The sequence below is a fragment of the Echinococcus granulosus genome, assembly GCF_000524195.1.
Source record: "Echinococcus granulosus chromosome Unknown EG_S00006, whole genome shotgun sequence".
In the NCBI taxonomy this organism is placed as follows: Eukaryota; Metazoa; Platyhelminthes; class Cestoda; order Cyclophyllidea; family Taeniidae; genus Echinococcus; species Echinococcus granulosus.
In genome coordinates this window covers 826907-839909 of record NW_020170386.1, presented here as the reverse complement: position 1 = coordinate 839909, position 13003 = coordinate 826907, and the positions used below count along the sequence as shown (strand labels likewise).

The window sequence follows — 13003 nt, the reverse complement described above, 5'->3', positions numbered from 1 at the left end:
AAACTATGACGTGATGAGAAGCGTTTTGGGTGGAACTTCGTGCAGAGATTAGAAAAAATTCTTCTAATGTGCGAGTGTGGAAACAAGGGTGTCAGTTTACGCAAATCTGGCACTGTATACGGTAGTCGTATTGATGGGCTATAACGTACCTTTTGAGCGCACTCAGGAGAGTAGTAGAAATTAAAGAAGACGGGCCACTCCTCGTGTTGGTCTTGAACGAAGCGCCAAATAGAGTGGGTCTGGTAGATACCCGACTTAAGCGAGGAGTGGTCGGGGGTAAGATTCAGCCAATGCGCCATGCGCTGCAGCTCAAAGTCGTGTTTGAAGTCGTGGAAGCGATTTGAGACGTGATGGTAAGCAAGGAATTGGAGGAAGAAATCGTTAAACTCAAAGGAGAGAGGAAACTGTCGCAACAGTTGGTGAACTGCATCGAGGAATTGCAAAAAGACAGGCGAGATGTGCGAAGCCTTGCCATTGTTGCTTCCAGACTTTTGGCCCACACGTTGGTTAAAAGGATGACCAAAAAGAAGCCATTCCTTCTCCACTAGAGCCCAGAAACCGGAAATAGTTCGATACGTAGGATCCATCATCACTTGAGCCAACGAAACCATCTATAGATATGGATTAAAAAAGCACTTAAACCCCTCTAAACGATCTAATTTGCATCATAAAGTATCGTGAAAATAATTCCTACGGAAGCTACAATTGAATCCTTTTACAGAACTACGATTTGATAGAGTATCTAGTAAGGTCCATATCCGTGAGTGCAATCGAAAATTAAGTTGGGTGCATTCGCCATCAGACCGATAATTCTAGTTTTGTCTCATAATTGCAAAAACCCATAGAAATGTTACAACAATGCATACAATTCACCATGACCACGAATTGCCCCCACAACGAAGAGAGCAATCTGTCGCCAAAACAGCTTAGGGGAAAAGAACTAACCCAAAATTCAAAATACAGAGAATATAAATGTTTATAATCTATGGGTATTTCATTATAAGAAAAATTATAACTCGGACAGCTTACTGGATAAGGAGTTTTTTGAGCGACATTAAAAACATAACGGCACATCATCCTATTCACTCTTTCCTACAGAGCAAAAAAGTGATGCTCTCACTTTATACGGTTTCCATTGATATTTAAATAGAATAATATCTTTGTAAAACATTCTTCCCAATGAACTCATTCTGCGCGAGCACGCAGACAAGTTTCAATGCCCTAAAGGAGGGATTGAACTAACGTCTATTTTGATGAGTTCACAGACCTAGCATAAAAACAAGATGTCAATACAAAGTGGACAATTAACGACTATGAAAGTAGAGGAATCAGGTAGATGAACATCTGAAGCGGTTAATACCATAACGAATCATCTAGCATTCACCTGCGTCACAATATCGGTACCATCCTCGAGACAGACGGCAACACTGGCGCCTTGGATGCTTATAATCTCGACCATGATGCCAGCAAGTTGGAGGAGGGACTGAATCTGCTCAAGCCAGCCCGACTCCGCGACAGCGGTGATGATATCGCCCGGGACACCCCGCGAGCCACCATCGCTTCCCACCGCCTTCTCGCTGGGCACCGCAGCGGCCAGATTGTTCTCGTGGTCACTGGTAAGGCCACCACCACCTCCGCCTCCCTCGTCGATGCTACCACCGCGACGGCGTTCCTTGAAGACGCCGACAAGACGCGAGTGTGCGTCCTTCGGCAAACAGGCGTTGTAGAGCTTACGAAAGGTCTCGCGTATCGAGGAGTAAGAGGCGTAGTCCACGGAAATGAACTCCACGCCGGGAAATTGGCCTGATTTCATCATGGTCTACAAAAGATTGGTGATTACAATGATGTACGGGAGTGTGCATCCATATCTGTCAATTAGCTTTTGCCTGAAGACAAGTCATATTATACACACTGTTTTAACCGACTGCAAGGGTGCAGAAGTAGTTGTGCATAAGGACATTAGGTTCAAGTGCAATCATATGTGAAAATCACTCCGGTTTAAAATTTATGAATCATAGTGTTAGTGAACGAGGCCTCTGACGATCAGTACATCAAAAACAGAATAGTTTCCAAACGGACCAAGGCAAAAAAATGGAAGAATCTGTTTTTAATTTTTAGACAAAGCAGAATCATCAAATTCAATGGGATAGCTTAGCATGATAAAATGGAATCAAATGCGATCGAAAACTCTCATTCAACCTCACCTTGACGGAGCGCTCACAGAGAACATATAGAGTTGTTGGCATTCGAGATTCTGGATAAAGATGTTGGGTCGAAGAGCTAGTAGCGCTACCCTTCTCATCATCGTGACTGAATGCATACGATGTTGTTGACGCCTTCCCGCCAGCAAATTTGCCCAGTGCTACAAATTAATATGGCGGAAAACAGTAACCAAGCTGCACCAACTAATGTGCTTTCTTCTCAATCAACCACAACAACGGGAAGCGGTTAATTTGGGGCGAGCAAAAACGAGGCGATGATTGCGTTAGCTTGCGAGTGGCAAAAAACAATGGCTTTGCGCATATCCATGCGTGCTATATGAATGTGCAGTTCCAGTCCCCGTAACCATGCTGTTTGAGGTTGAAGAAAAATCATCCAAAGTCTGTTTATTTCAAATGATTGGACTCCAGACCTCAGGCTGTTCCATCACATGACCAAAGTAATCACCTGACCATTAAAAGCCCAAGTCTTAATCGGCATTTACGAAGAAGAAACGTGCAGCTGCAAGTATGACGTGCACCAAAGGAAAACAATTTGTTACTCGGGCTATGTGGTTAACAATAGTGGCAACGAACGTGCATATGGAAACTTGCAGGTGAAACATCACTTAAATAAAATATCTTACCTCGACGAACTGAAAAAAATGCAAGAGCAAAAATGGTTTTAGTTCGTTCAACAAAGTTGTGCAATCTTCCAAACAATTACGAATGGGGGGAAGAGTACGTTGCCAGATCTAGATAATTTGCCCAGAACCGGTGCAACCACAAACTCGCGTGGTGTTTGAGCTATTAAAAAAAAACAATTCGATGGATGGATTCAAGACGCGTCATACACATGATATTACGATGGGTATACATATTACGCCAATTTAATGTGTTCCTATGATTTCATAGATAGCTTCACACATACTTTTCAAAGCTGTAAAAGTTTGTTTGACCCTGCTCCAAACAAGCTAGCAAAGTGTGATCAAATCCCGTTCCTGAACTAGACTGAGATCTCACACAGTAAACATGATCGTCAAATGAATGCACATACTACTGGGTCGGCTTTAAATTGAATTGACTTTTATTAACACACATTTATCACAGAAACTGGAGAGCGCGCAGCCACATGAACACAATACCAACAAAACAATAAGCGCAGCCATAGCGGACGCGATCGGAAGGGAAGCAATGGATAGATTATGGGAAATCTGCATATAAGTGAGCTGTCGGCTTTACCTCCAGCACGAAAGCGTCTTTTGGGTCTACTAGATTGGCATGGAATGTAGTGACCTCTGCGCACACCACTCGCCGATGAGGTGGCAAGACCGACCTCTACCGAAGGGCTGTGGAACATTTGGGTCGTAACCTCATTCAACTCTTCAGGAGTCGTGAAAAGTGAGAGACGCTTCTCAAATGGTGCATCCAGTGATATTACAGAACCAGCCACTATTAATCGTGTTAAGTTTTTTTTTATTTCCGGTGGAAGTTAGTCGTGTGATCGGGTTTATTCATTGGTGAATCAAGTACACAATTGATGACATATGTAGGAGCAGTAAAATGAATGAGGGGCACGATTGCGAAAAAGTGAGTAAATATGTAAATAAAAGTTCACAAATTACGGAAATGTTTGGTTAATTATGAATGGTTAATGGACACAAAAAGGGGTAGGTGAAAGGGAGAGAAAAATAGCGAATCCGAGTTAGAATCTCATAGGTTGAAAAGTAAAAAGGCATATGCAAGATTAAGGGAACATTACTAGAGTAAAAGTATTTACACTGCATGTGAATATGAAATAGCATCTTATTTATCAATGCTTTTTATGAGTTTGAATCTTATTTAATTGAAATGGTGATATTTAAGCCTAATACTGTGGGTTGAACAAAACGATTTACTGATAAATGATTAAATTCATGCCACTAATTACAGCTTAATTGAAGAGTAGTAGAATTCTTATCTCGTTTAAAATATTTCTAACCAACGGAAATGTTTAGATAAGAAATGCAACACAGTCGCGTTTGGGCGACGCTCTTTTTCTCACCCAAGAATTGCCTAAAACGAAATAGAGTTCACGTGTGCAGGTACAATGGGAGCTTAGACCGATTAACACACCTCGTGAACTGGCACGGGGGACGCGAAGCAACGAGCCTGTCTTCTCATGGGCCAACGTCCCACCGACACCACGTGGTGAGGGAGAGGGTGTAGCGACACCCTGCGGTTCGGTGGCGAGAAGCATCATAGAGTTGATGCGTGGCGAGAGGGGCTCCCGCTCCAGCACTGAGCCTGCTATGGAAGCCGTTGTTGAGGCAGACATGAGTCCCGACGCCGACGAGGGCATCGGAGACATGTTCACCAGTGAGGCAAAGTAACGCGCATGCTCCTTCGCCGAAGGAATTTCCGTACTCGTCTCTACATCTGCAAGACAATGCACCATACAGATGCACAAGCATATTACCACTAATCTCGACAGTATTAGTGCATGCAAGCATAGATGGCTGTCTGATCACGGTTCGAATTCACTCAAGCCAATGTATCTATTACAGCTACTTTAGTAATGCGTTAACACTAATTCGAGATCAAAAATCAAAATTATCCACAAACACACGGTCCGTTGCGAAGCCACTGTTCTCCCATAAACAGATGAAGGCGTTATAGGTTAATCAATGATGACGCTGATTAGGTATGTGATGGAATAACGGAAAAGGATCAGTAAATTTTGCTCCATTAGATTAGATCTGATCTAAGTGTGATCTTTACCCATTAAATTGATGGAATTTTTCACTTTTAATCCTATAATGGAAAGATGGTGAACATTGGCCCAGAGACAACTCAGCCACTTTGCTACAGGATTTATTCAGTAGTTGTCACAACGCAGCGAAAACTATGTAGGCGATCACGCGCCTGGCCTGGCATATCAGGGCAGAAAAGAGAAGTGGTAAAAAGTTGCTCCAGTGTAGATACGTGAAGAAATACAAGCCTTACATTGCTAGTCCAAGAGTTGACCTCCGTATACACCAATGACAATACTGTGTGGTCAATGATGTGTCACCCCTATCACCACTTTCATCCCTCACTCCCCCCGCCCTAACGAACATATGCCATTGCATTCAGATAGGCATTTATTTCACAGAATGCCATTGATGCCATGATGACATGTCTTACCACCAAAGTGAATTGTCGACCAAGGGCTGCGATTCAAATAAACTGCGTCTACCTATTGGCATCGGTGAGCTTCAAAATTACGACCAATCCAAAGTCTATGTAATATTTTTACCATAACCTCAAATTATTCAAGTAATGACCAGTTGATTGATTAATATTAGACTTTTATCTTCATGTTAACTACAGTTTAGACCTAGGAAGAAGTGAGAGTATTGGGAGTGGGGAAGGCATTACTCACTGTACCCCTATTTTTTGGTATTTATGCAAGTGATGAGGGCGAAAGGTCATGTGAGAGGGTAAGAGATGGATTAAAAAGTGGACATACCGGTGGCGGCAACGGTAGTTGTGGTGGTGGCGGTGGTGACTGATTGCCTCTCAGGTACAGTGTTAGTGACAACAGTGTGCTTGAAAGCGGAGAGGATAGATTTGGCCTGGAAAGCGGCGCCTCGCAGCAGGAAGGCGCGGGTCTCCATGTGCTGCCACACCACCACAGGGAAGCGGCCGTGCTTGTGGTAGCGCGCCACTCGATCCAGTCGTGAGCGCTTAAAACCCTGGCCAGGAGAAAAGGAAGGGGAGTTACACCTACTACGCCATGATCCAAAAACACCGTGTCAAAGGAATCGATCAACTCAAAGGTAGTCTTCACCCAATTTTAAGGCCATATATCGTGAAAGGTTTTAAGAATTTTTAGGTAGACTGCGTCATTTTGTGAAACATTTAAATTGATAGGTAATTACAAGTTCCCGGGAAAACAAAAAGTGTTGAACATCGACACTATAGTGGTTGAGGAGAGACCTACAGCGGGGACAATGAGAAGAGAGGGATATGTGCGCGTAATGGCGTAGTTCGCGTTGGCCAGAGTGATGACAGGCGAGTAGAGTGGCTGTTGAGGCTTATGCTGGGAGTTGGAGGCACTAGCACAGCCCGAATGGATGGAGGAGAGGGGACTGGTAGAGGAGGGATGCTTGCAGTAGTCGGTGGAGTGGAGAGCCACTTTGGCCATGTCCAGGTAGCCCGGCGAATGCTGCAGCACCTCCGATATTGCCGGATTCAAGCCCGCCAACCGTAGACTCGCCAGAGTCATGGAAAGTAGTGACTTTGCGTCCGTAAATTCGCCCACTTGAGACAAAACAGTAAATAGACTTATGCGTAAGTGGTAACCCAACACAGCAATTGAACTGAAGTGTTGAGTGGGCTCTGCCTCTCACATTCTAAGATCATCGCAACCCAAACGAATAGTATAATGGCAAACAATTAAAAGACGAGAACACAAACGAAACAAAAACGCTTAAAACCGCCCCTTCATCAAATACCTCATTTGAATGAATTTCACATTTGGGTTGGAGGTTTTGCGAAGGGCGATTGCCATGCAATATATAACTGTCATAGGATTACATTCTGCTACCAGCTTCATTGCATAAGTGAATCTATCAATGCATTTCACCTAAAAGGTTGCTAATGATAAAGTTGAGAACCTTGATTAAAAAATTATTTGCGCTGCCTGAGCGCCTATCCTGAATATGGTTTCAGCACAGTGGTCAACGTTAAATACAAGAAATGATATGGTCTATCACAATGCCGAAATAAGACCGATCCATGTAAAAGGCATAAATTCCCGCATTGAAATACAACGTAGCGTTAGAATGTAGTTAACTGCATTATGTCGCCGTTGAGGCCGTTTCTCTATAGCCAGGCATGCATCCTGTGTTTTCAAAACTATTCTCAAATGTGTAATATGGTAATGCGGGGACGGTACATAAAATACCGAGGAATTTTGGAGAGGAAAGGACAGAACAACCTCGTAAAGAGTCGTCCGAGAGTCCAGTGGGGGTCGCTTCGAGGGAGTCGGTGTCAGAGAGCCGATAGGTGGCGGTATCGATGACAGAGCGCACCACGGAGAGACCGCGAAGGCGTGGACCGGTCGCCTGCGTGAGGGCAGCTTGCATGGTGCTGGCGGTCTGTGATTGACTGCGACTGCTGCGCCCGCTCCGACTGCTGCTCACAATGGACAGAATCACCGAGTCGTCACCATCGCCCTGCTTCGATTGCACCAATCCCAAACCACCATCCATTTCTTGCGACTGCTGGCTCATTGGCCGATCCGATGCCGGTCTAGGCAATGGTGATCGGTACCTTCAAGAGATAAACCACGTAACAATTATCAACACCTAGTTTGCTGCTTTTTGCAATTCATTCGTTCTTCCCTTTCCTCTCCCCCCCCAAAGTCCAAACGGGGTAAATACAGTGGTTTTATGCATATCTTTCATTTGCACCTTTCTCTAGGTTCCTTCCTAAGCAATTTTCTAACTAGTCCATACCGATGACAAATTATTTAAAATAGCTTTATCAGTAACCCTAATCAAGACCGAAGCGCAAACGTTTCCATGTAATAGCTCATGTTCAAAGCACGCGATATTTATTAAGCATATCCAGATCGGTTTCTGAAAAAAAAAACCACAACATCAAAGAGGAAATCGCTTTATAAACAATGACCTAAACGACAGAAAAAATACTTTAATTTCTATCGCATTTGATGCAACGTTCTATTATCAAATAATTAAGAAAAAATCATAAGATTAAGAGAAAATGACCCTAATTACAGATTAAGTCGAAGCGGTTTATGGAACCAGTTTTGAGAAAAGCAAAACAGAGCGCTCTAGAAGGGGAACTTAGAGAAGGTACGCGATAAAATTTAAAGGAATGCAGAAAATCGACCACATAGTCAAACTCATACGATCCAAAAAGCTCTGCTTAGTCAGACATGAACGTTCCTGGCATAAACTAAGTGAAATAACGCGGTGTGATCTCATTCCATATGGGGGAATGGAGCTGTGTGAATGTCATCACGTAAGCAGAAGAGCGCGTATCGAATGCCGTGCCGAACAAAATGAGCCAACGATCCAGGGCCATTCAAGTAAAAACGAGATAATGAAGAATTCCAAGCCACCGTATGAAAAAGTTAATGAAATAATTATGCAAAACTAAGGTGTAAACGCCAATAGTAAAAACATTTGCACAAAATAGATTTGTTTGACAAGCCTTTAAAAAGCCAAACGTGCATGAAAATAAGCGTTTTTTACAAAGAACATACCCATTAGCATTTTCTGAGGCAAACAATGCCTGGGATGCTCGAGAGTTCGGAGAGTTGAAGCTGAGTCCAATGATGGCGTGGAAGCGCAGTTCGACAAGGAGGTGTCGCAAATCGTCACGTGCCTCAGAAGGTACCTCATCAGGGTCGAAGCCGAGGCGCATCATCTGCATTGTGAGCGCACGCAGGCGATAGATGTCCAATGTCTCTGTGGAAGAAGAAGAAGAAGACGAGACGCCGCCAACACGCAGCTTCCGGTGTTGTTTTTTACCACTGCTACCACCGCCAGCGCCCATTTCGAGAGATGTTGCAATTGTAGGTGCCACGGGGATGGTGGTCACCACCCGTGTGCTACCCATCCGTTTAATCGAGTGCAGTGCAGCGACAGGGAAACTGCGGCACACCACTTTGTTCGACTCTACATGAACACAATGGTACAGAAATTGCTCCAATAGTCCTAATGCATAGACTAAAAACCAACCCTTACGTGTCCAACCTATTGATATCCACTGCGCATGAGTCTCTAAAATGAAACTTTTAGTTTGAAACATGAGCAGAACGCTAATGTTTGCCGACCGTCTCAACAGGCAAATACGGGCAAATGTGAAGCAGCACTAGCAATCAATTTTTTCTTAATTTGATTGACCACCCTGATTGATAGATGTCAAGAACAGAAATAGCTTAAATATGATAATATGATAATATGATATATGATAAAATATGATAATATGATATGATAAAATATGATAATATGATAAATATGATAAATAAAATATGATAAAGTAAGTGCTTATATTTGATGGTCAAAAGGACGCGTCGACGTAGTTTGATAACAATAAATCGAAATGCAGAAAAATATACAGCTCGGTTCTAAAAACTTCTTGATTAAAAAAGTCTTATTTGTTACGCAACGATGTGAAAACTAATAAATTTTGCAAACGGAAAAACCACTTTTGTCTGAACGATATACATTTTCGTGACATCATGGGCCTCTGAGTTTATTTGAGCTCCAACGTTTTTCATGAAAGGGATTCTCGGTGAAATCAAGTAGTTGCAAAGAATAGTAGATAGAGCACAGCTAAGGCTGTTATTTAGAGTCTATTGTCTCAAACTACAGAAAAACAGACGATAATCAAAATTAATGTTTTTCATACAGTTAAAAAATCAGGATCATTAAAAATCCAAGTCTGTATCTCCGGTCAACGGCGAAGCACATACGGAAGGGATCCTTTGGCACGCCAATGAATATGACGCGGTAGTTAGTAACGAAGAGGGCCCCTTGAGCGGGTAGTAGGGTACGAATGACACTGTCCACCTCCTCGTTGAAGATCTCATGTGAGGAAGGCGCCACCACGTTAGCGTTATTAGCATCAAAGAAGACCATCTGCTCTGACCGACTCCAGTCGCCTCCGCCAGCACCACCACTGCCGCCGCTGTCGCCAACTCGCTCCATTCGGCCGTCAATGAGCAACTGACAGGGCAGCCGATCCAGACCCGCTAGCCGAATTATGCTCTCATCCGCGAGAAGCGCCGGGTTCGCTATCTCCGGCTACAATGCAATTATTCAAGTTCAATGGAGGCCGGGAACGTGCCTCAACTAATCAAACACTTTCTCGCAAAAACAACTTGGGGAAAGCTTGGACAATAAATTCGACAGGGATTTATCATGCTGGGTTAAAAAGAGCAAGGCCAACAATCTTCACCACTATAGTATGCTATTGTGATGAGGTATGGATAGCTTTCTGGTACAAATAAATTGATATCGCGTTAAGACTAGCGTTACCTTTTTAATTTTTGGAATTTTCTTCACCTCGGGATAGATATCCGCCAGGTTAAGTAAATGACCTTCCAAAATACCTTAAAGAGAAAATTTTTGTTTTAAATGTTATTATATCATTGAAATGTTTCGTAGGGAAGACAAAGAAGGACTCAAGTACACATTAAATTAAAAATCGAATCGGTCATTTATGTACTCGTCATGCGTTACGAATGACTGCTAATGCATACGCTTAAACAGCTTTATCGATGTATTTTCATTAAATCTCCGACGAGTGACGAGAGTAACTACTTTAGCCAATACTGATCGTAGGTCATTCAGACCAGTTAAGAACAAGGGGAAAACATACTGTCTACTTTGTTTTTAATCTGAATAATGCTGGCCTCCGGGAGGGCATTTTCGGCGCCGACCTTTTCAACAAATTTACAGATCCACTCTGCCAATTCGCCGAGAACAACGTCAGAGGTGGGAACAGCGTCTCGCGACAATGACGACGATGACGTCCCACCTCCTCCAGGAGGAATGGACGAGACGTGGTGGCCGTGGTGCTGACCCAGTCCTCCACCTCCGACACCACTGCTACTGCCACCATGGGAAACGGATCTACGCTCATTGTGATTCGACGATAGCAATGTGCTAAAAAGTTAACCGCCGAAGTTATATGATGTGCAACTTTAATGCGCAAACGTGGAAACACCAAACAAGGCTTTCGACTCTCATGGGCACACATCCACCCATTCAATCACTCCACAATAAGGAACTAGGTGCTAAAAAGTCAATGTTTAACAATAAAATACTAAGCTTAATTTAGACCCATGTTGTCGTGGGTGTGTGAACAAAAGCGATAAAAATCCTATCAGTCGATTGTTTACATCCAATTTCGTGCTGTCCAAAAAAAGCAGGGGTTTATGAATGAATTACCACAAATTATGATCCCGTCACTCAAAGATGGCAGATTGGCTCGAAAATCTCCTTTTAAGGAGACTGTACAAAAAAGTGAGAAATGGTTGAGATCACTGAAGCTAATTAAAGAACTCTATTTGGAGACGAAATTCTCAGGAGGCGCATCAACTCACCAGCGGTGATGAGCCAACACCTTGGCGTGAAATTTCGGCGTTGCGTGATACCAGCTTGCAACTATTCGCAACACCAAAGCCCACATCATACCCACAACAAATACTTTGAAAAAAAAACTGGAAAGAAGAATTCATTTCGTAACCGAAGTAAAAGCACTAGCAGCAAAAAAAATAGTAACGTGCTTTGATGGAGCATAAAAAAATTTAACACTATTAAATAAGGTATCAACACCCCGAGAAATGGTTTTCTCATTTCGAAGTATTTTTAAAAATGTCTTTGATATGCTAAAATCCCCGAATTGAAAATATACGAATAGTGGAATAAAATAAACAGGACCATTAAATGGTTATTGGATAGTTTGTATAGTTTGGCTCTATAATTAACTGTTTAACCTTTGAGACTTGGAAGCCCGGCCATTCATGCACTAGAAAAGAAAAGAGTCTAAAAAGTATCCGGTAGATGGCAAGCAGATCTCTCCTCCAAAATTCGATTGCAATGCTTCTAAACACGTGCATCGCTCTTCTACTTTCCACCTAAAAAACTAGTGGGCGATTGAGGTATATACAAAGGTTAGTAAAAGCAGTCCATGCATGCAGTAAAAGAAAGCGACCAGGCGTGCACACTAAAGGGTAGCCTTAAAACCTTAGGATGTAACATGAACAACAGAACAAAAAAACCACGCACGAAAAATCTAATTATACTCACAAGTATTGTGGTGACGAATGGGAACGATGGGCCTAACTACTACTCCGTCTAAACAGCCTTGGGCTTTATTGTGCCCGAGTACAAGAAAAGCAATGCTTTGAGCTGATGAAGACCTGTTTACTTGCGGTCCGAAGGTTGCGCCTCTTTATTCATGAGCAGTTGACGGTTAAGTAAAATGCCAGCGCATCAATCACATACTAAGACAGAGGGATGAAAGTGACCCCATTTTTACAAAAATGGATAACATAGGAGACTAAAATGCTGCCTTAACTGCGGTGCAATCAAGACTACATCGTAGGGAGCAAATGTGCTAATGCATGAAAGGAGGACATCCTCACCTGGTGAAGGACAAATCACGCCTGTCGTGGGGGTAATTGATTGGGCTGGGGGTGCCCGCAGGCCAGCCATTTGGCAGCCCACGCTGGTACTGTTGAGCGCCGCCGGCAGGCAGAACACCGGAGACGGAGGCCACCTGCGAGGAAGCGGGAGCAGAGGTGACGCCACCGAACTGATCAGTGCTAGGAATGAGGGGTGCGGCAGCGTTCAGAGGAACACGGAAGTTGGCAATGAGATTTATGAAATGGAGGATCTGCGCGTACACCGTGCCCTCCTCCTGTTGCTGCAGACTCGCCTGCAACTCTGCCGAGCGCAGACTGCCCGAGCGCAGCTCCTCCGCCGCTATCTCCAGCACCGACTGGTCAGACGAGTAAATTGTCTTCGCAGAAAAAAAGAGGGCAATATCTATCACTCTGTGTATTCATGCAGCGATATTCACAACCCTTCCTTCTATCGCCAGCTATCTTTTCTAGTAAAATATTACTTGCATATACCGCTGTACCCCTTAAGAATCAATCCGTCAATGAGTAGACAATCTGTAAATAAAGCAAATAGCACATAAATGCTTCTTTTTGGACGATAAAATCCTATTGTTATGTCAGAAGTAAAATCCTTAAGCGCCACAAAAAAGAATAGGTTTGAAGTCTCGAAAGCATA

General features: G+C 43.3%; 1 protein-coding gene across 1 annotated transcript in view; it reads right to left on the bottom strand. All coding sequences in view use genetic code 11, as the record gives it.

The window, feature by feature from the left end:
* EGR_01592 (Myotubularin-related protein) overlaps positions 1–13003 on the bottom strand; it is a gene marked incomplete at both ends in the record, with an annotated part of 28323 nt that overhangs the window by 3417 nt on the left and 11903 nt on the right. Inside the window, 13 exons of the mRNA XM_024490841.1 lie at positions 150–611; positions 1385–1819; positions 2205–2362; positions 3441–3650; positions 4314–4616; positions 5689–5914; positions 6163–6482; positions 7162–7496; positions 8455–8869; positions 9670–10000; positions 10235–10308; positions 10578–10864; positions 12349–12725. Coding sequence (XP_024354706.1) covers positions 150–611; positions 1385–1819; positions 2205–2362; positions 3441–3650; positions 4314–4616; positions 5689–5914; positions 6163–6482; positions 7162–7496; positions 8455–8869; positions 9670–10000; positions 10235–10308; positions 10578–10864; positions 12349–12725 — 3933 coding nt within the window. The remainder of the gene's footprint in view (positions 1–149; positions 612–1384; positions 1820–2204; positions 2363–3440; positions 3651–4313; positions 4617–5688; positions 5915–6162; positions 6483–7161; positions 7497–8454; positions 8870–9669; positions 10001–10234; positions 10309–10577; positions 10865–12348; positions 12726–13003) is intronic.